This window comes from Petromyzon marinus, chromosome 5 (assembly GCF_048934315.1).
Source record: "Petromyzon marinus isolate PM22_M1 ecotype Great Lakes invasive population chromosome 5, UKy_Petmar_22M1.pri1.0, whole genome shotgun sequence".
NCBI classification, from domain to species: Eukaryota; Metazoa; Chordata; class Hyperoartia; order Petromyzontiformes; family Petromyzontidae; genus Petromyzon; species Petromyzon marinus.
Genome location: NC_133671.1, coordinates 18,736,865 through 18,758,320, shown reverse-complemented (window position 1 = coordinate 18,758,320; position 21,456 = coordinate 18,736,865). Strand labels below are relative to the sequence as shown.

Below are 21,456 nucleotides of genomic sequence, written 5' to 3'. Positions count from 1 at the left end.
TACATTTGGTCTTCTTTGGTTCTTTCGGTAAAGTCACGTAGAATGAGAATAAAATAATAAATTGATAAAATAAAATAACACAATAATATTCTCACGACGTTTCGGCCACAACACAAGCGGCCTTCATCAGGTGAAAAAGCTACATTTGCGTTTTTTTTGCTTTTATTTTTTTGTTTTCTATATTTGTGACTTTACCGAAAGAACCAATAATTTACTTTTCACTATTTAAAATAAAAAATATATAAACCCTTGCACTATTTAAAACTAAAAACCTTGCACTATTTAAAATAAAAACCTTGCACTGTATTTTTTTTATTTACCTAGCATTATTTTAAATGAAAAAATAAAAAAAAACCCCGCACAAGTTAAAAATACAAAAAAACACGCACTATTTAAAATAAAAAAATAGAAACCTTGCAATATAATAAATAAGTTAAAACCTCGTACTATTTAAAATAAATAAAATAAAACGTCGCACTATTTAAAATAAATAAATATATATGAACGTCGCGCTATTTTTTCTCTCCCTGCGTAAGATGGCCGTGGTGACGTCACACGTCGCTGACGTCATCGGCGTAACGGGGACGCCCGAGAGCGCGACATGGCGGTGGCTGGTCGCTTCGTCTTCACCAGGTCGGATCGGAACCCGGTCTCCTCATTATCATTATACAACAACGACACGGGCACCGTCCTCACAATTTAAAAGTGTAACTTCTCGTTACCACTGATCGCGTTGTACTCTTGCCACGAGAACGATTTGTTACGATGACGGCGATAGCTGTGCAACGAAAAGCGCGCGTGTGTTTGTGTGTGTTTGTGTGTGTTTTCTCTCCCTTGTAACGAGACTTTGTAGGACGAACGTTGAGATTTATAAGTGGCACGGGGTGACCCAATACACTCTGAATCGGTCTGTGATAAGCTAGGGCAACTGATAAGAAGGAGTTGACAGGCACGTGTGATGTGATGTTGAACCTGGCCGGGTGGAGGCGCGCGATGTGTGCGGTGTTGTTACTCTTCAAGGTTTGTGTACGGAAATTCGAGGCAAGCGTTGAGCGGCGACCCGTGTTGTCAATCCGCTGCTGGATGAGGGCCCTCCCCTGTGCCCTGCAGTGCCGCTTGGGGTGCAATTTGACCTTGAGTTGTGCATTTGGTGGAGGTTGCAGCGCGATGCAGCGAACGACTTTTATTTTGGTGCATTTTCAGCAGTCGCTGTGTTTGTTACTGACGGGCTTTGGGTGCTTGGCGTTGGCCGTCCCAAAGATCACCGTCACAAGGACTTCCCAAAAGCCCTTTGAAATAAGCACAACGGGAGTAATTGTCCGTCAAAATAAAATCTTACGTTGATTACTTACCGAGTGTGAAATTCTAAGTGCTTATCCAAGCCTCCTCAATGCGTTTTTTTATCCCAAGCCACGGCTTAGTGCGGGTTCTCAGCATTTCAAACCCCCACACGGCATTCATTGATGTTGTGTTCAGCTTTGGGTTTATTATTTAGAGCGTGTGGAGTGCCTTATAATGTCAGAGACGACATTGCGTTGGTCTAAATTCGTTGCAAATGGTCTCTTCTAACATCGTGCAGCAGTCTTTATAGTAAGTATGCGAAATTATATATACTGTATTTTTTTTTTTACCGGGCGATAGTCTTGGAAGCTAAGCAAGTTTGAACCCGGATAGTGCTGGGATGAACAGCAAAGTGCAGAAAGAAAATATCTTAAATTGTATGTCTATGATGCAAAGTCTATGCGCCCCACCTTCATTAAACTTCACTGCCCAGCGTGGTGAAGTATGGTCATCCCGCACGGTGTGGTGAGGCCCTCATCCAGCAGTGGATGGATATGAAGGGCTGTAAATATAGGCGAGACCCATTGAGAACTGAGCTCTGTTTCGCAAGAGAGATGTGCATGTTAAAATACACCATACGTATTCTTGGTTCTTTCGGTAAAGTCACGTAGAATGAGAATACAATAATGAAATAAAACAATAAAAGTCTCACGACGTTTCGGCCACAACACAAGTGGCCTTCTTCAGGTGAAAGGAACAAACCTGTCGGGACGACAGAGATACAATGAACGCTCCTAAGATTCGCAGCGTATTTTAAGCTGGTTGAGAGAAGTGAGGCACCTTGACAAAGGGGTTTACATATCAAACAGGAGAATTTAGCATTGAAACAGTTGAGGGATTAGCTTATGACTGGTCACAGAAATAGCTATGTTAAAGTCAAAGCCTACACATCCACAGAGGCACCTCGTACATGGACGCCAAAGGGGCTGCAACAACTCAACTATCATAGAGTACACGAAAGCTTTAAATCGAAATACACCTTACATATTCTTGGTTCTTTCGGTAAAGTCACGTAGAAGGGAAACAATAAAAATATAAAACATTAAAATTCTCACGACGTTTCGACTGCAACACAAGCAATCATCATTAGGCGTGAAAACCACAGAAAAATGTACTTGCTGTGATTTTCACACCTGATGATGATTGCTTGTGTTGCAGTCGAAACGTCGTGAGAATTTTATTGTTTTATATTTTTATTATTTTATTGTTTCCGTTCTACGTGACTTTACCGAAAGAACCAAGAATATGAATCCCTGCAGTCACGAAAGCTTTGTTTCATGTTGAACTTCTTTCGCACCGTACGTAGTCAACCGTGATAATCGGAAAGCGCGGTTGGAAGGACAACAAAGTAAACACACACACACACACAAAAGAACATCCATGGATTTTACATGGATATTTAAAAGTTTTTATTTTATTGTTTCCCTTCTACGTGACTTTACCGAAAGAACCAAGAATATGAATCCCTGCAGTCACGAAAGCTTTAAATCAAAATACACCATAAAATTGCAGAAATTCACCGAATACATGGACAATAAGAAAAATGCAATGGCATATTCATGAAACTGGTTCCACGTGAAAAATAAAACAATGCATATTTTAAAGCAAACAACATTAAACACGTTAAATTCATATTCTATTATGATATGAGTATATTAAATACAATTACAATAAACATCACGACAAAACATGTGAACAAATAAACATTTAACTGTGGTTACAATTTAAGATTTCGTTACATTTTAAGAATGTTCAATGAAGAGCATTTATATTCATAGTGGCCAAATAGTGCTAGAGGAGCCCATCAGAAACTGAGACTTGAATGATTCTTGAATGTAAATCAGATGCAGTATGGTTTGTAAATACATGGCAGAGTACCTTGAGAGAGGAGACTGAAAAGACAATTGGAATGGTTGTGGGTTTGAAGTGGGTTGAAGCTGAATTAGATTGGTGGTGGTGCCACAGTATGATATCCCCTATCCAGCAGTGGTCAGAGAATGACTGCTGATAAAGTTGATGACGTTGATAAGTTTATAGCGGTGTGCTGTGTATGTGCTGGCCACTCCCCACAACTCTCCACCCAGACCAGGGATCATTAATAATTACTGTTGAGCAGCAGTGTAACATTACATGAATATTCAAACTCATTACGAAGGTCACAATTACATAATGAAGAAAAAATAATAGATCACGTCGTTTTGATCGCAACAACAAGCGACCGTCTTCAGGTGACCGTCTTCAGGTTGAAGACCTGAAGACGAAACGTCGTGATCTATTGTGTTTTCTACCTACGTGACTTTACCGAAAGAACCAAAGAGTATGGATTCCTGCAGTCACGAAAGCTTCAAATCAAGATTACATAATAAAGGTTTTTGTGTTAGATCGCGTAAGTATAAATGTGACACACATAAGTATACATGTGTTATTGTAAGTTTAAATGTGTAAGTATAAATGTATACGCAATCTAACCCAAAAACCTTTATTATGTAACTCAAAAACCTTTATTATGAATAATATTGGTCGCGAAAGCCTATGTGTCACAATTACAGCTGTAATTGACTCCCCGGGTGTGTCTCCACGTGCTCAATGCGTGGGCCATGCAGGGCGCTGTCCGTGGCAAGCGTTTGCCACAAGGAGGACAGCTGGCTGCGCTCGCTGCTGGTGCACAAAGTGGACCCACGCAAGGATGCACACTCCAACCTGCTCGCCAAGAAGGAGTCCAGCAGCCTCTTCAAGCTGCAGTGTGCGTGTCGCTGCAAGCGTGGCAGTGTCCATGTTACAGCCTTTTTGTGTGTCCACTCGCTGGATGAGGGGCCTCCTCACACTGTGCGGGTTACATGGTGGTTATTTGACCACGTTTTACCACGCTGGTAATGTGGGTTGATGAAATCTGTGCACGGTGGTCACCCTGTAATCACTGTCCAGACTCGAACCAGCCTACCTTTCGAGATCTGACAAGGTCGGGCACATTTAAGATGGTTTGGCAGCTAAGCAATATTTGTTAAATAGATGAAACATGAAGAGAAGATGCACTGCAACCTAGCCTCTATCCTGCACCTAACCATATATCTTATTTTGTATGGCAAGGTGAATTTAGCACTGCTATGGCTATCGAGGTTGTAACATAAACATTGACCCTTAATATTTCCTTAATTTTCTCTTCAACCATAAAAAACCTGACCATAACCAAAACCTTAGCTGTAACATGGACATTAATCCTTGCCCTCACTTAAACGTGAGATAATACAGCCTGAGAGATGTAATGCAGCAACCTTCACTGCCTGATCCAGTAGAGGGCAATCTCTCCCTTATTGGCCATATGACGGTGAAGTAATTTACAGTAATTGTTTACTTGGCAAAATAATTGTTTTGGCATTTTATTTGAGATCTCATAAGCAAAAACATATGCCTGCAGCTTGACTGACCACTGCCAGCATCACAAACCAAAGGTGGTAAGACTAATACCAGCATAATTATTCAGGCATTCATTTTTTATATGTGAGCAAACTTATTCTCTCTCCATTTGTGGCTGTGTTGCTTCAAATCCAGTCTTTGGCTCAGGGATACAGCATACACTTTTTATCAAGCGTATATAACAATCCAGGTAAATGTAAAACATCTGTTTGCTTATTTGCAGTTCATAATGTCAAGCCAGAATGCTTGGATGCGTACAACCAGCTTACGTAAGTTTTGATTTCTCAGCTTCACTTTAAAAACACTTAAGAACTTAAGCCAGCCAGTCTTAAACAATGTAACAGCATTATTTTGATAATTTATAGTGCAATAATCATGATACATTTATCTTTTTTAACTATTGGGTTAAAGCAGATATTGGCCTTGAGCAATACTGTTTCTGGCAGTAAAGGACTGAGTACAGACTTGCACGCGTGTCCCTGCAGTTCGTCTTGTTCTTGTGTGTATTGCGCCATGTAGCGAGGAAGCTCTGTCGGCCTTCATCGAGTCTGGAAGCGAGTACCCATGCGAGATTGTGGGCAGCTGGAATACTTGGTATGGGGACCAGGACCAGGCTGGTACGCACACCCGAGCTGTCACTTCGCCTTCAACTCGTATTTGCATTTCCATGCTCAGTTTGGATTACATCAGCGTGAAGGCTTTGCAACTAAGGTTGGGATTCGTTTGTGCCGTCTCTCCGTCCATCTGTGCCGTTGGGTCACTATGACTCCTGTTAAGATGATCCAACCCATAGTATTAAGTTGCTTTAGTAATTCCCCACAGATGTTATCCACAATTTGTAGACGTAAAACAAACTACTGTCACTCAAACTAGTTCTTTCAAATGTTTATAAACCATCTGTGAACTTTTATTCGCTCAGCCAATGTTGCAAACAGCACAGATGTTGTTTCTTGGCAGCCATGGGTAGTGAGCTTTCGACATCATTGCAGTTCATCTCTGGAGATACAAAGGAGGCTACCCTGCCCTGACAGAGGCAATGAACATGCTGAGACAGAACAAGGTGTGTAAATGTGCACGCACGCACGCTCTTTGTGCCGGCAGGAACACTGTGACTTCTCTATTTAATTGTTAGTGCATGATTTAGCTGTTCTACTTAAATCCACAGGAAAAATTACATAGAAAAACATGGTGTAAAACATCACTTCTGTGGCTACAGCTGTGTTCTTTTTGTGCTTAGAAGTGTTTTACAGCAATGTATCCAAATGTTTGAGGTTTGTTAGGGGAAACGGATATAATGAGATTAAGCTAGACTCAAACCTCTGAGTCTGTGAAAAATAAAAAAGTGAATATTGTGAGAGTTATTTTTCAGATGTATCCGGGATCAAATTCACAATGGAAAAGGTTTTAGGAAATAAATTACTTGCCCTTTGTTGGTTGATGATATTGTGCATGGCTGGATTGATGCAGGGGCGGTGACGATTCTAAGATGCGGGTAACGTGATGGCGCCATTAGAGGTACCACTCAATGAAGGGCACCAATATTGTATACCTTGATTGTACAACTCTGGGGTGGAGCCGTGGTGCAGAGGTTGGCGCACTGCACTGTAAACCTGACCAACCTGAGTTTGTACGTATGTTGAACTTCTTTTGCACCGTACGTAGCCAACAGTGCTTATCGGAGATGTGAGTTTGATTCACTGCTATGGAACATGAGCATGTATACAGTTCTTTGGGTTTTTTTGTTGATGCTGTCACCAGGTTTCAATTGTGCAAAAAGCTCCCCATCAAAAATGAGCATTTATTCCCCAATGGGTTTTACCTGTTCCAAACCCCACCCCCAAAACACAAACAAACAGTTGTGAGATATAGCTAAACTGGTCATGTGCTTTGCAGCATGGTGAAATTTGGTGAAACATGCAATAATAACAACACGGTGTGGGAAGGCTTTCATTCAGCAGAAATTTGAAACAGGGCAGTAAGTTTAATTGGAAAAATGGACACGTGAGACACTAAGAACAATTCTAAGAAGGTAGGTGTTTATGCAACTGCTGCAGAATCTGGCAGAAGGATGAGAGAAATAGGGAGGTGTCAAAGGATTACGCGAAATAGGCATGATGACCTCTTTAACTTGAACGCCTCTTCATCTCATCCCGAGAAGCTGCCTCTGATTTCGTGGCCGGGGTTTGGGGATGGCACTGGAGAGGGTACTGCTGTTCATTAGGAGGCATTTACCCATCCAGACAGGTTGTGACTCTCGCAGAAAAAATCAAATGTGTTTGTGTTTATCAGAAATTCATGGAGTTCAGGCGCGAGCGCAGCAAGATGCTGATCTCGCGCAAGAACCAGCTGCTGCTCGAGTTCAGCTTCTGGAATGAGCCGGTGCCCCGTCCAGGCCCCAGCATCTACGAGCTGCGCACATACTCCCTGAAGGTGGCTCGCGCCGTGCCACAGTCGCACAGCGTGCGACAATTGTGCCTTAGTTTCTCGCTGAATATTATCCGTTTACAATGAGACTGGAGTCGGTACCATGTGTCGAGTAGCCACAGACATAGCAAGAGGTATGGCGAATGTGGTGTGCCGGATGCAAAAAATATATCTCGGGTCGTTGATCTTGCACGCCCGGCTGGAATTAAGCCCTGCTTGAAATGAGTTGGCTCATGACTCAATCTGCCCTACGTTACCACAAACAGAGCCCGGCACAGGCAGTAGAACTTCAGGTAGTTTAACTTGGATTCGTGATTCACGGTGCAATTAGTATTGCCCGCCTCATGCAGGAAAAACTCCTTTGTTATTTATGTTATTGTGGCGTCACGATCAAATGTATTGTTTAAACAAATGTGTAGCGTTTACTGAAAAGTAGTATTCAAGAAGCTGGGCAAACATTTTGGGCAAACATTTTGTGCAAACAGTTGAGGCCACATTTCAAAGAGTGCACGGCCTTTTAAGGTATTCCTTAAATATGGACTCTTTCTAGGAAAAAAAACATTGAGGTACTGTTAAGAAATATATGCATGTCATAATAGTAAGACTTGTTTCTATCCTTGTTTTCTTTTCTTGCAGCCTGGAACCATGATTGAATGGGGAAACAACTGGTAAAAATTAAATTATATATTCATATGTTTAAAAGATTGTTGTTGACCGTGTTGAGAATGTACACTGCATGGGGATGTATTCAATATATCTCTACATTAATTAGTAATCTCATGATGCTTGACAAAAGATGTTAAATTTTCCTCCTGTGCATGTGTGCCTGCAGAAAATGGATGAAGATTGTAGTTCCCCACCCTTTTGAGTTGAACCAATGGGGCAAGTTTATTAAATCCCGCGCCTCTATCCAACCCAGCAATATAAATGGGTACACCGATGGTCAATCGGCAGGTCGCCTGTGGTGGGGTTAAATGTGGATACTCCCACCTTCAAGATGTCTGGCCAGCATTGAAGAGGGGACTAAATGCCTTCTACGGGGGCTTTGTAGAGATTTCTCGAGTAGGGGCCTTTGCTTAGGCAGTGGTGTGAGCAGGAAATCACAGGGCTGTACCATTCATTACATTGTACCTTCTTTATGCTATATAGGGCACGTGCTATCCGCTATCGGCAGGAGAACAGCGAGGCTGTGGGAGGATTTTTCTCCCAAATCGGCGAGCTTTACAATGTTCACCACCTCTGGGGTAAATCAAAGTGCATTCAAACATCAGCAAAACACTTATCTAAGACAATACATGATCATATGTGAAAACAATCAAGGAAATGCCAATAAGATAGGCCTCGAATTTAGGCATGCTAAAATATGATTCTTTCTAAAGACTTCTTAAAATATAGTGATTTTCAATTTAAAAAATCAGAGATGATCATATTAAGTTTCTAAAACAAATAAACTTGGATGTTTCTGTGGGTGAATTTGAACTGAAGTGGAAACTTGTAGGTTCCACGAGACGCACCAGATGTTACAGTGAGGGGAAAACGTATTTGATCCCCTGCTGATTTTGTACGTTTGCCCACTGACGAAGAAATGATCAGTCTATAATTTTAATGATAGGTTTATTTGAACAGTGAGAGACAGAATAACAACAAAAATCCAGAAAAAAACGCATGTCAAAAATGTTATAAATTGATTTGTATTTTTATGAGGGAAATAAGTATTTGACACCTCTGCAAAACATGACTTAGTACTTGGTGGCAAAACCCTTGTTGGTAATCACAGAGGTCAGACGTTTCTTGTAGTTGGCCACCAGGTTTGCACACATCTCAGGAGGTATTTTGTCCCACTCCTCTTTGCAGATCTTCAGGTCATTAAGGTTTCGAGGCTGACGTTTGGCAACTCGAACCTTCAGCTCCCTCCACAGATTTTCTATGGGATTAAGGTCTGGAGACTGGCTAGGCCACTCCAGGACCTTAATGTGCTTCTTCTTGAGCCACCCCTTTGTTGTCTTGGCCATGTGTTTTGGGTCATTGTCATGCTGGAATACCCATCCACGACCCATTTTCAATGCCCTGGCTGAGGGAAGGAGGTTCTTACCCAAAATTTGACGGTACATGGCCCCGTCCATCGTCCCTTTGATGTGGTAAAGTTGTCCTGTCCCCTTAGCAGAAAAACACCCCCAAAGCATAATGTTTCCACCTCCATGTTTCACGGTGGGGATGGTGTTCTTGGGGTCATAGGCAGCATTCCTCCTCCTCCAAACACGGCGAGTTGAGTTGATGCCATTTTGGTCTCATCTGACCACAACACTTTCACCCAGTTGTCCTCTGAATCATTCAGATGTTCATTGCCAAACTTCAGACGGGCATGTATATGTGCTTTCTTGAGCAGGGGGACCTTGCGGGCGCTGCAGGATTTCAGTCCACGGCGTAGTGTGTTACCAATTGTTTTCTTGGTGACTATGGTCCCAGCTGCCTTGAGATCATTGACAAGATCCTCCCGTGTAGTTCTGGGCTGAAACCTCACCTTTCTTATGACCATTGCAACTCCACGAGGTGAGATCTTGCACGGAGCCCCAGGCCGAGGGAGATTGACAGTTCTTTTATGTTTCTTCCATTTGCGAATAATCGCACCAACTGTTGTCAACTTCTCACCAAGCTGCTTGGCAATGGTCTTGTAGCCCATTCCAGCCTTGTGTAGGTCTACAATCTTGTCCCTGACATTCTTGGAGAGCTATTTGGTCTTGCCCATGGTGGAGAGTTTGGAATCTGATTGATTGATTGCTTCTGTGGACAGGTGTCTTTTATACAGGTAACAAGCTGAGATTAGGAGCACTCCCTTTAAGAGTGTGCTCCTAATCTCAGCTCGTTACCTGTATAAAAGACACCTGGAAGCCAGAAATCTTTTTGATTGAGAGGGGGTCAAATACTTATTTCCCTCATTAAAATGCAAATCAATTTATAACATTTTTGAAATGCGTTTTTGTGGATTTTTTTGTTATTCTGTCTCAAACTGTTCAAATAAACCTACCATTAAAATTATAGACTGATTATTTCATTGTCAGTGGGCAAACGTACAAAATCAGCAGGGGATAAAATACTTTCTTCCCTCACTATTTGGTGCTTGGCAACATTGACAAAACTTGGCTTGGTGCAAGGTGCATTGCTGAGCAATACATGCACGGTTTGAATAAAAGTGTCTCTCTCAATTGTTTGAACGTTGCAGCTTACAGAGACTTGCAGTCACGTGATGAGACGCGTGCTGCTGCTTGGCAGAAACCTGGCTGGGAGGAGTGCGTTTATTACACAGGTATGGGAACCAGTACTGGTCATGCAAACATCCTATTTGTGGATCGATGGAGGGCTGTGTAGCGGACCAGTTGCATGCACCACACCATTTAAGTTCTGGTCAGACTTGGGTGCTTTTAAAAAAAGCGGCATGTTTATTTGCACACGTGTTTTGTTGTTTATTGCAAAGTTAGATCGAGTCCCATCAGTCGCGTGACTCGTCAGCGACTGATCACAGTGATGTTAATTTGTGTGGTGTCATGTAACATTTTATTTAATGCAGGTAAAACGCCCTTGGTTTCCATTTGCAATTCCTGTTCAGCTGGTGTGTGGCCCTGTGTTTGTTTTGTGGGTGTGTGTTTGATTAAGGGCGTGCTTCTGCTTGTTTATAGGCATGTATGTGTTTATGAGCAGTGGTCGTAGTGGAAGGCAATGTCTGCTCAGATTTAGTTAATTTCTGTTGTCCCCTACACAATGCCTGGGTTCTTACAATTACCTTTTTTGGTACACCACATGACCTTGCCATTGAGCAAGTGACACGACGGCATCCACACTGATTAGTGGTGAGCGATAGTTACGTGGTATTATTGTGTTGTACTGCCTCATGTAATAAAATCTTAAAATTGCACGAAAAAAGATGGAAGATATGCATGCTTGGAATTTTACTAAGAATGTGGGACGCTTAGATCACACATCGTTTTGTGGCCTTGGGTAGGAAAAATGTCTGACAGGTATTTTTGCTCATGGACGAGACTGGTGATGGAATGGCACCTGAAAGATGCAAGAGAGAATAATGATAGTTGAGATGGCATAATGGAAGTGGCTCATGTGGAAGAGAAAGAAAGATTGTGGCCTCACAGGGCCGTGAGAGATGGTTAAGGCTTGGGGGAGGCCTTCATCCAGCAGTAGATATCCATTGAATGATGGTGATGCCATGCATGTATGTGTGTCCTTGCAGTGCCTCTCATTCGCTGGATGGAGAGCCGGGTCATGATCCCTCTAAAGTTTTCTCCACTCCAGTGATCAGTTGGATTCTGAGCTGGCACAGGACCAATCCTGTTCTGGGATCATTCGTACCAAAATATGTCCCCCATTCCATAACCCCTCCGTTCAGCTTTCTTGTAGAAGATACGCACAACTTAATCTCAGATTTCATTCGGGGCTTAAAACGATCGCCGCCTTTTAGGGAGTTTTGTTTTGCACAGTGTTGTACAGTAAAATGCCTGTGATTGCTAATTAAATTGTCTTTAATTAAAATTGAGTAGCATGAAGAAAATGTTACGCGTTTACTTTGCAGTCTGTGGCGGTATTGATGTCAGTACTGAAAAGAAAGCACTAGTTTGAATTTAGCGCATTTTGCACGCAAGTTGTACGCGGCTGTCGTAAGCAATGATGTTGCCTGTGGTGTAAAACATTGCTGCAGTATTTGCGATGAAATATTAAAATATGCATTAAAATCTCTCTGGGGTTGCGCGTCTTTTCGGTGGTCGCATGGCATGACCTGTCGAGTAGTAACGGACAATGCGTGTCACAATTAGGGTTCTGGAATATATCGATAACCCTCCAAAATATAATTGTCTAAAAAGTTGGCTTTGTTATAGGCAGGTTAAGTGGATGAAAATGATTGAGTTAAATGCATTGTGTGATAATGTTGGCAGATCCAATAAAAACTATCAAGAGTGGACTGTGAAATATTCAAGTAAAAGCAGTGTGGGAGATCTTAAAATATACAAAACGTATTGTGGAATAAAGTTGTGATTCAGGGTGGTTATTCAATTCAAAACTAGTCTTAAATGTTGCTGTTTAATTTGTATAGTTTGCCTTGTGTTTGTGTGAATGTTGAACTTCTTTCGCAGGGTGGTACGTAGCCTCAATGTCACGAGATACTATTTGCGTACAATATGCACGCATCACAAATAATAGTCGCAGGCCAACATGATGCACGTATCTGGAGCGTACAAATGTATTTTAATCCATGAATCTGGATTGTTGGATACCTCATTAGCAATTGTATGCCAGTCTTGTGGTGGAACTACATACAGTGCTTGCAAACACGTGAGCAAGATTTCTCTAATGCTGAAATACCTTTGCCTGAGAAATACAACAATTTCTCCGAACATTTGGAAGTGAAAACCGGCAGGATAAGCCCCTGGGTACAAAAGTGCGCTCGTGCGTTCTGTGCAGATTACTATGAGCCAAGAATGTTTGTGTGTAACGCACGTGACGTCCCTCCATACGTCACACCACCCCCGTCATTAATATTCATGAGCGGGTGAATTTTTACACCCGCTCACGCAGAAGGTCGAGCGGAAATATATATTTTTTTAGCAAACTCGCTTTAAGTTTGACGTTTCGTTATTGAAAGTGAATCTAATAAATAATGATATGCAGCAACAAAGTGGATTTGGTGTCTTTATTTCTTCAGCACTTGAGACAAGGTAAGTCTAATGCTTCTACATTATGGTAAAATAGACATTTCTCGGTGATTTTCCAGATATATCGTATCGAATTCCAATTTATTTCAACCCCAGCGACCGAAAGCAGAAGAGAATAAAGTATCAGAGCAGTGAATTTGAACAAATTGAAGGTCAGTTATATACAGCGCTACAGTGAAATGCCGTGAAAGTGTTTGACGACATACATTTGTGCAAGATTCACTGCCATAAAATGTACACAAGATACCATTATACTCTGCTCAATTTTTTCGTAAAGGTTGCGGCTTCCATCAAATAAGCTAGTTAATTAATTGCACGATGTGCATGCAGTACAAAGCACGTGCTTTTGCTTCAGGATATCCAACTATCAGGACTGTACCATTACACTCGATTTGGGGGGGGGGGGATTGTGAGTTGGACTAGACCACTGCAAAACGTTAGGGGACTATATCTGCTAGTAAAATCAATAATAGTAACCAGTAGTAACTATTAAAATATAACATTACCAGTAAAGTGATTTGTTTTTTTTCTCTCCCAACGGTGATGGTAACGGCATGCCTATCAAATGCCCTTCCTTGAGAGTAAATAAAATAACAAAAGGTGGATCAGGTAAAACAAACGCGATTAACACCCCCGTAACATTTGCCTGCGCGTAGAGTAACGTTTTAATTGATCGCCGAGCGCAATTTCGTCAGCGAAACGAACCAAAAGAGGTTTTTTTTAATTTAAATCTTTCGTGACTGCAGTAATTCATATTCTTAGCTCTTTCCGTAAAGTCACGTTGAAGGGAAACAATAAAATAATTTTTGTTGTTTTATATATATTTCATTATTTTATTGTTTCCCTTCAACGTGACTTTACCCGAAAGGCGTGTGAATGTTTAAAGCGTGAATGTTTAAAACGCCGTCGCCATGGAGACGCGCCACGTGACGCGCCCCGAGGGTGGGTGGGTAGGGGCCTCATGCGCAAAATTTGCATCAAAAAAAGTCAAAAAAACGCCGTCGGCGACCAATTTCTGTAGCGGGGTTGTTTATTTTGTGTGCGTCCTCCGTAATATTCATTCAACGAGAATATTCGTTATCGTTTTATACACACACACGCGCGCACACACACACACACAATACACGATCGATCGCGTTAAACAACACCACGCCGATTGCAAAAAAAAAAGGTACGATCGTCAATTCGCGTTGTGTTCGTTCGTCTTTGCAAATGCGCGTTAGGCAAGGCGGCGGCGGCGGTGGTTGTTGCTGTGGTTGTTGTGGTTGTGGTGGTGGTGGTTGTTGTTGCATTGGGGCGGCCGTGGGCCACTGTGCTTCACGGATCGGGAGAGAGACAACAACAACAACATTTGACGCATTTGTGCGGGGGGGGGGGGAGTCCTCATACCCAAATATATTTTTTATTTACCAGACCTTCGATAACGACGTCAAAATCGTTTCGAATTGTCACGACTTGTGTTGTTGAGTGCGTAAAGACATTTGCGTGTGCGGGCGGGTATGTAATGTAATGTAATGCGCGCGTGTGTGTGTGTGACATTCGTGATCCGTTAAGCTTTCGTATTTGTCCACCTGATGAAGCTAGTTGTAATTACTGGCGAAACGTCGTACTTAGATTGTAAATGTTGTGGATTTGCTCTCCGACACACAACCCGGTGTCGCTGTACCAGTGACGAATTGGCCACGTTCTGTTTACGTGACAGCCCTTACTAGTTGTCTGTGTCGGGTGGTGGCGGGTTTAACGACACAACATTTATATATTTACGCGATCTAACACAAAAAAACCTCTGTTTTATCTCGTATGTGTGTTAATATGTCTGCTTGGGGCTGGCGATTCCTGCGCGGTTTAATAATTTACGCTGTAATGAATTCACGGAATGCGAAGAGTATTTTATTTGTGGATTCTTTTTTTTAAACTAACGGATAATAATCTTACGAGCGAGCTCTGTTAAAAGTGTCCGCATGCTATCTATGTGCCATACCTGTCAAACCCTTATCAGTGCTCTACCTTATTACAGACCAGATCTTATTGGTCACCCCCGTGCCCCTTATAAATCCCAATGTTCATCATACAACGTCCCATCATCACAAGGGAGAAACATAAATAGACCATGGTTTTGTGTTTGTTTTGCCCGTATTGAAACGGCTGTACGCCTTATGGACCTGAAAACTAAAATTTCCCTGTATAATAAAGAATAAGTACACCGCATGGGTTGTACAAGTATGCTATGCCTGCATCCCCCTGAGCTTATTCAGTGTAATCAAATTACAAGACGTGCGGTTTGTATTCTTCCATGGAGAGGAATTCTATTTTGAGATGCAGCAACAACCGTACACATTTATAATTGTGTTATTGTAGTCAATGAATGAGCGATTTCATCGATTTATGGATTCGTAAGTTAGATGCTTTTTTTTACGTTGTTCAATTTGTAAAAGAACGCGTGAATAAATGAATGGACGATTAATTGGGTCAATTAATTTACTTGGCTCACCTGCCTGCCTATAAAACGCCTTAAGTGTAATGTATACACTTCGTGATTTATCATTTAATTCGACATATTAAATGCATAAAAATAGATATATATTTTTTTCAAGAATATTAAAGGTGTCTCACATAACTGGCCTCTGCATGGTATCCATATACTGGATATATGTACGGTATTTCCCTGCCAACATCACAATGTATATCACTGCAAATGTACTGCTCTTGGCAACTTAAATAAAAAAAACACGGTAATATGCTAATTATATTGACACGTAGTGGCATGTAAGCACTTATACAATGTACATAAATACACATTTTAATACAGTCTGTTGAAAAGCAGTCCTAATGATCAATTAACGCTGCCTTACGCGAGGTACCGCTGCCGTAACCGGCCTATGTTATCGATACTAAATTCGATTTAATTTGTGTTGGGGGTGTAAAAAAAATTACACCGTGGCAGAGGCGCAATTACGCCGCACCTGGCATTTTCGTGTTTAAAAAAAAATGTAATTGTGCGTTGCACTTGTAAGCACACAAATAAGGTCACGCTAATGAAGACGACGCCGGTGGTTAATTTCACTTCGCACCATCACCAACGTGACGTTTTATATCGCACCAAAGGGTGGAGGGGGGGTCGTAAATCCTTTGCACGTGGTTTGTTCTAAACGTGGATTGAATGGGGGTGGGGGGAGCATCTCCACGCGCCTGGTGTGTTGCTGGTGATGATGAGAACCAGTGTCAGGTTCTCTTTGAGTTTATTAATGGAAACCGTGTCCTGGACCGGCATGTCCCCCCCCCCCCCGTTCGTCGTCACGTGGCCCCGTTTGGCTTTTGTCCTGAGCCGTGGCGAAGCGTGTTGCTTATTCCGGGGGGGGCAGCGAGTGGCTATTCCCACCACCACCACCACCCACCCACCCCTCCCTCCCCTCTCTCTGGCTCCTGCTTATCCCCAAACCTCGCGCTTGCGTCCCCTTGGCGTGCGGATGAGTCAGTGAGGTAGTGCCATGGCCGTGGACCTGGTCGTCAGTGGCAGCAGGCCCGGCACGGCGAGCCCCAAAACGGCCCGCGCCCGCTACCGCGTACGCTCCGAGGCCTCCTTCGTGGAGGAGACTCTGTTTGGAGACCCGTCGGGTCGGCCTCTGCCCTACGTGAGGCCTTTCGAGGCACCCTGGGCTGGGTCGCCTCGCCCGGCCTCGGCACCTTCCTCCGCGCCCGCTACTCCGAAAACGCCGAGCGGCAGCGGTATGCCCATGACTAGGAACAAGTACAGGTACGCCAGGTGAACAACGGGGTTTGATCCGTTTTCGTGTTTATTGATATCCCACTAAAATAACTGGAAATTGTTGCAGAAATGTGTGTTTTTTTTTAAATCAAGCCTCTACGTGCCTCTCCCACCAATATTAATACTGGAACGTAGAGCCAGTCCGATTCACGATTTTCAATCGCCTATTGAGATGAAATAACAGGATACAAAAAAATGGGGCCTCTATAAAGGGATCACCCAATGTCACACGTAACCACAAATGCCTGTCCGGTAATTCACTGATGAACGTTCTTTCAAGCAATGCACTGCCGATTTGGCAGTGGATATACTGTACTATATTAATAAGATGCCATTAACTGGTTTGGTAACAAGCAAACGCTGCTTGTGATGCTGTTAAATAATGTGCGGTCGGGGAACGATTCAAATGGCACATTGAGCGGCTTCCTGCTAGGGGACTGCTGTCGAATCTGACGATTTTCAGCAGCAATTTGGAGTGCAAATTTCCTTTCATATGGCCAATTATAGTTTGCATGGGAGTGTAGTTAAAACATTCAATATTACGTCTTAAACAATTGGGCTGAATACTTTCTAGTTTTACGAACTCGTATCTGGTTTTCTTGACTAGGAATGTGTTATAATCGGTTTCTAGAGTTATAAGTGCATTGTTTGCAACCATCATTAATAACACTGCCTCGTAAGATGCTAATTAATATTACGTAAGCCAACAGAGTTAGTCAATTTTGATTTAAAGCTTTCGTGACTGCAGTAATTCATATTCTTAGCTCTTTCGGTAAAGTCACGTTGAAGGGAAACAATAAAATATATATAACAATTATTTTAAAGTTACAGTAGTCGACAAACAAGGCACATTTAATGCTGTTAAACTTTGACCAACTTCCAGCTTGGCCAAAGGCATGATTGTGCCTGGAGTGAATTCATTAACCATGGTAACAAGCGGATGTTAATTGAGTGGCTTTTTATAATTGTTACAGTACACTTTAAGCCCGTTTTATTATGGACTAGTGCAGGTTTTAAATAGTTAAACCTTGCACTCATCAGCGATGTCATTGGTTTAACCTGTCACCTGACCTACCCACCACTGCATGTGATTATTCATGGACTCCTCGATTCTCGCACTCATTTGCATCATATGGTGCATGTGAGAATCAATTATATGCACAGATTTAATGAAAATAATCTTGTTATATATAGGCTACTATTGGGGCAAATAAACCTATGCAAACAATCTATAATACATAAGAAACAATACAAACTAATCTTTAAAAATGATACTAAAATCTATTCTCAAATAGACTCAAAACATCGAATCTTGACAATTGAATCTCTGGGTATTGGGGGAATGAATCGCTACATGCCACGTAAATGTCACAAACTCTGAAAAACCGCTTTCCAGTTCTTGTCAAAGCACTGCTTGCACCCGTCTGATGCGCACCGCACGTCGGCAAGGACGCACGTAAATCACGGCGGGCACTGAACTCGTGGGTTGGTTGCACAGGCTGGTGAAGCACTCGCCCACGTACTGCGACGAGATGCTGTTTGGGGGACCGCTGGCCGACTCGGGCTGGGATCCGCCGTGGGTGTCGCGCGAGGACCGGGGTGTGCGCATCAAGCCGCTGCTGTGGACGCCTCCGTCCTACCGGCCGCACCGCGCCGAGAGCGAGCACAAGAAAAACTCTCCGCCGCTCAAGGCCCCGCACAGAATGGCTCCCCTGGAAACGGCACCCATTGACGGGCGGCCAAACGTGGGCTCTGCCACGGCGTCGATAAATGGACGCAGCGCGGGCAGCGACAGCCACAAGTCAAATCAGCCGGGGAAAGAGAAGCACCATCGGACTGTGAGTTTGGGAGCGCACGGGGTGGCGGGCGACCTCGTGGTATGCGGTTCTCGGCCCTCGTCTGCCCGCGGGGACTTTGCGAGGCCGCGGCTGGATGGCCGGCGGGAGTCTGTGGCCTCTCAAACAGAGGTGGTTCGGCCTGGGTCTGCACGCAGGCCACAGTCGGCGCGGCTGTACGGCTCGACGGGTTCGCTAGTGGCAGTCAGGCCACCCTGGAGGTGAAGGGCCAAGATAAAGGGTAGTGGCCAAATTAAATTGGGTTGTCGATTTGCGAAGCATGTGTGACACCCGCAAAATAAACGAGCAACGGTCAAAGGAACAACAAAGGCAAAAGGACATCTTTGTGAAATTTTATCTGCATAACAGGGTTCTTTTTGAAACAACGGTTTCTAAATATTACATGAGTACGTCTTGATATTTAAAATGACTGGTAGAAAGACACTTTAACGAGCAAAAGTGTAAGAGTACCAATTCCAAAATGGCAGTAAAGTTGTAATTTTCACTGGTGTTCCTTAGCTTGATAAGTTAACCCTGCTGAGGCCATCATACAAATGGGATTTGTACTTTCAGTGCAGTTTTTTCCGTGTGTACTTTGCATTATAGTGGTGTTCATTCGTTTTTAATTCAGTTATTTTCTTGTATAGATTCCCTTTAACTTTCCTCTTCAGCACTTTCAGGCAAGTGAACGTGAATGACTACTGTATTTAAAACTTAAGCTTCGTGATTTGAGCTGCTATATTTCAACATGGCGTTGCATTGATCAATAGGCAGATTATAAAAAAGGTGTGGAAATATTGTTTTTAATTGTGAATAAAACATGTGCCAAGACTTTTTTTTAAAATGTCAATTTGTGTTGCTATGGTAATGCCAGTTGAGACCAACTATTAGTGTCAATTGCAGTGAAGGAATGTCTGTCGAGAGTTTGGCACTACAAGACAGTGCGTGTATCCATGTGTCCTGGAGCCTGACAGCTCAGGTGAGTGTGAGAAATAGTACTTGCAGAACAAAGTAACAGGTTTTTAAATGTTATGCAACCTTACCGTTCGTAGGCTCTAAAAATAAACACACGCTGGCTTTACAATAACCACAGCAAAAAACAGTTGCTGAAGTGGGCAAAAGGGCTGCCGTGACAAGAGGCTATATAGGTAAGAGAGGGGGGAGGAGAGATGGAGAGGGGGGTAGGGGGAGTGGAGCGCTGCTAGAGGGATTAGGAAACGCGCACCACTCCCCCTACCCCACACCCCCCTCTCTATCTCTCCTCCCTGGCTCCTCCCCCCCTCTCTTACCTATATAGCCTCTTGTCACGGCAGCCCTTTTGCCCACTTAAGCAAATTGTTTCTTGCTGTGGTTGTCCCACCTGATGACGGACGCTTGTGTTGCGCCCGAAACGTCGTGATTTAATTTGTTGTATTTTATACCTACCACGTGACTTTACCGAAAGAACCAAAGAGTATGGATCCCTGCAGTCACGAAAACTTCAAATCTAGATTGGCTTTACAATAGTTGCACCAGAAAAATACAGTGATTGCACACATACAAAACATTCATCGGTGATAAAAAAAATCTTAAAACTAGGCTTCAGTACTCAAAACACGTAAAACACAGCACCCACTGCAATAATTGTTAATGTGCAGCACAATTAGATTGCTTTTGCTTTGTGCACTGGCTATTTCCATATATAAATACAGTACAAGCCATTTGTACAAAATTATTAACAAATCAAGTGTCATTCAAAATAATGTAGACGTTTAACCTTGCTTAAAATCCAAACCTAACCTTACATTTCAAAATATGTTCTTGCAACTTAAACATTCTTTATGTTCATGGCTGACTAACAAAAAATACTTGCATTAGTGACCTCAATTCTCTCGCATGGAGATAACATTAAATCGCCCGTCCACTGGCATGTCAAATCTCAGAAGTAGAACAATTTCGCTGGGACAAATTTGACGCGCGCCAACGAAAGCAAGCGAAAACGAAAGTCCCAATTGCACCACGCTAGTGAAAGTAAACGCAAACCACGAATCGCGCCGCCGATCGACTTAAAATCGAATGATCTTGAACTCTGTGAGGAGCGCGACCGTGAGGAAAGCGAGGTAAAGTGCAAAGAGGCAGACTCCGTATTTGCGCGTGAGGTAGAACCCCTGCAGCGGCAGTGCCACGAAAGACAGCACAAGGCTGATGCCCAGTGACGCGCACAGCACCCACACCAGTGGTACATCCGGCACCAGCTGCGCTGTCGAGAAGGGTGGGGGTGGCATAATAAGACGCACGAAGGGCACAACATTACGCGTGCGTGTATATGTACAGCCATTTTTTTTTTTTACAATCCACAGCAGGATGAGTGCCGTCCCCATGTTGGGCGGATCGTGGGCGGGTTAATCGACCGTACTTGACCAAGCTGGTCAGTTCGGGTTACAGATGTTTGAGAAGAAACATAATGTAAAAAAATTGAACTAATGCGCAGATGTGTACTCACTGGTGTGCCATACCTCATGTCCAAACCGTTTTGCATAAATTTTGTGTGGAAACATATACATGCACAGCCCTTTTGTGAATCCACTGCTGGATGAGAGCATCCCTGTGTTGTGCGGGTCATGGCAGGCCATCGAACAAAGACGGTCACTGTATTGTGTAATTTCAGATGTGTTTCTACGGCAGTCTGGAACGCCCTTCCTATATTAGGAAGCCACTAAAGGCTATACACTTTTAAATCTAGATTGAAAACTCACTTCTTTAGAACTGCTTTTTGTGTTTAGTTTGTCATTCCCTCGCACCTCCGATTAGTATGGTTGGCTATGTACCGTGTGAAAGAAGTTCAACATACATGGTGGTTATTTGGCAATACTTTACCACGCTGGTAAGTGCGAGTTGACGGGCACAGAGTATAAGACTTTGGAGCATAGCAGAGTACAGAAATCGATTTTGCGATGCTATATTCTGCTGACAACATAGC

The 21,456-nt window shown here is 43.0% G+C and overlaps 3 protein-coding genes across 6 annotated transcripts in view; 2 read left to right on the top strand and 1 right to left on the bottom strand.

Annotated features, from left to right (window-relative positions):
• Positions 1-514: 514 nt before the first annotated feature.
• Positions 515-11,922, top strand: LOC116939171 (protein NipSnap homolog 1-like). Of its 2 annotated transcripts, XM_032947242.2 has the most exons (10): positions 515-633; positions 3,945-4,084; positions 4,979-5,024; positions 5,275-5,372; positions 5,745-5,815; positions 7,045-7,185; positions 7,816-7,847; positions 8,329-8,423; positions 10,400-10,483; positions 11,420-11,922. In XM_032947242.2, exons 1-10 carry the CDS (start codon positions 602-604, stop codon positions 11,482-11,484), a joined length of 804 nt encoding a protein of 267 aa, XP_032803133.1. In that variant the 5' UTR covers positions 515-601; the 3' UTR covers positions 11,485-11,922. The 2 variants fall into 2 exon arrangements, with proteins under 2 accessions (XP_032803133.1, XP_075918558.1); XM_076062443.1 differs by lacking the exon at positions 5,745-5,815.
• Positions 11,923-13,855: 1,933 nt separating this feature from the next.
• RITA1 (RBPJ interacting and tubulin associated 1) lies at positions 13,856-19,333 on the top strand. Of its 3 annotated transcripts, none has more exons than XM_076062444.1 (3): positions 13,856-14,067; positions 16,373-16,650; positions 18,161-19,333. In XM_076062444.1, exons 2-3 carry the CDS (start codon positions 16,385-16,387, stop codon positions 18,720-18,722), a joined length of 828 nt encoding a protein of 275 aa, XP_075918559.1. In that variant the 5' UTR covers positions 13,856-14,067; positions 16,373-16,384; the 3' UTR covers positions 18,723-19,333. The 3 variants fall into 3 exon arrangements, with proteins under 3 accessions (XP_075918559.1, XP_075918560.1, XP_032803130.1); XM_076062445.1 differs by lacking the exon at positions 13,856-14,067 and adding an exon at positions 16,072-16,088; XM_032947239.2 differs by lacking the exon at positions 13,856-14,067 and having other exon boundaries at positions 16,134-16,650.
• SLC8B1 (solute carrier family 8 member B1) overlaps positions 18,837-21,456 on the bottom strand; it is a 28,735-nt gene continuing 26,115 nt past the window's right edge. Inside the window, exon 15 of the mRNA XM_032947238.2 lies at positions 18,837-20,731. Coding sequence (XP_032803129.2) covers positions 20,543-20,731 — 189 coding nt within the window. The 3' untranslated portion in view covers positions 18,837-20,542. The remainder of the gene's footprint in view (positions 20,732-21,456) is intronic.

Excerpts from the sequence above, each read along its gene's own strand:
- LOC116939171 (XM_032947242.2), top strand. The coding sequence starts at position 602 with ATGGCGGTGGCTGGTCGCTTCGTCTTCACCAG. Across the intron at positions 4,085-4,978 it reads CAGCCTCTTCAAGCTGCAGT|TTCATAATGTCAAGCCAGAA; the intron begins GTGCGTGTCGCT and ends GCTTATTTGCAG. Across the intron at positions 5,373-5,744 it reads TGGGGACCAGGACCAGGCTG|TTCATCTCTGGAGATACAAA; the intron begins GTACGCACACCC and ends ACATCATTGCAG.
- RITA1 (XM_076062444.1), top strand. The coding sequence starts at position 16,385 with ATGGCCGTGGACCTGGTCGTCAGTGGCAGCAGGCCCGGCACGGCGAGC. Across the intron at positions 16,651-18,160 it reads ATGACTAGGAACAAGTACAG|GCTGGTGAAGCACTCGCCCA; the intron begins GTACGCCAGGTG and ends TTGGTTGCACAG.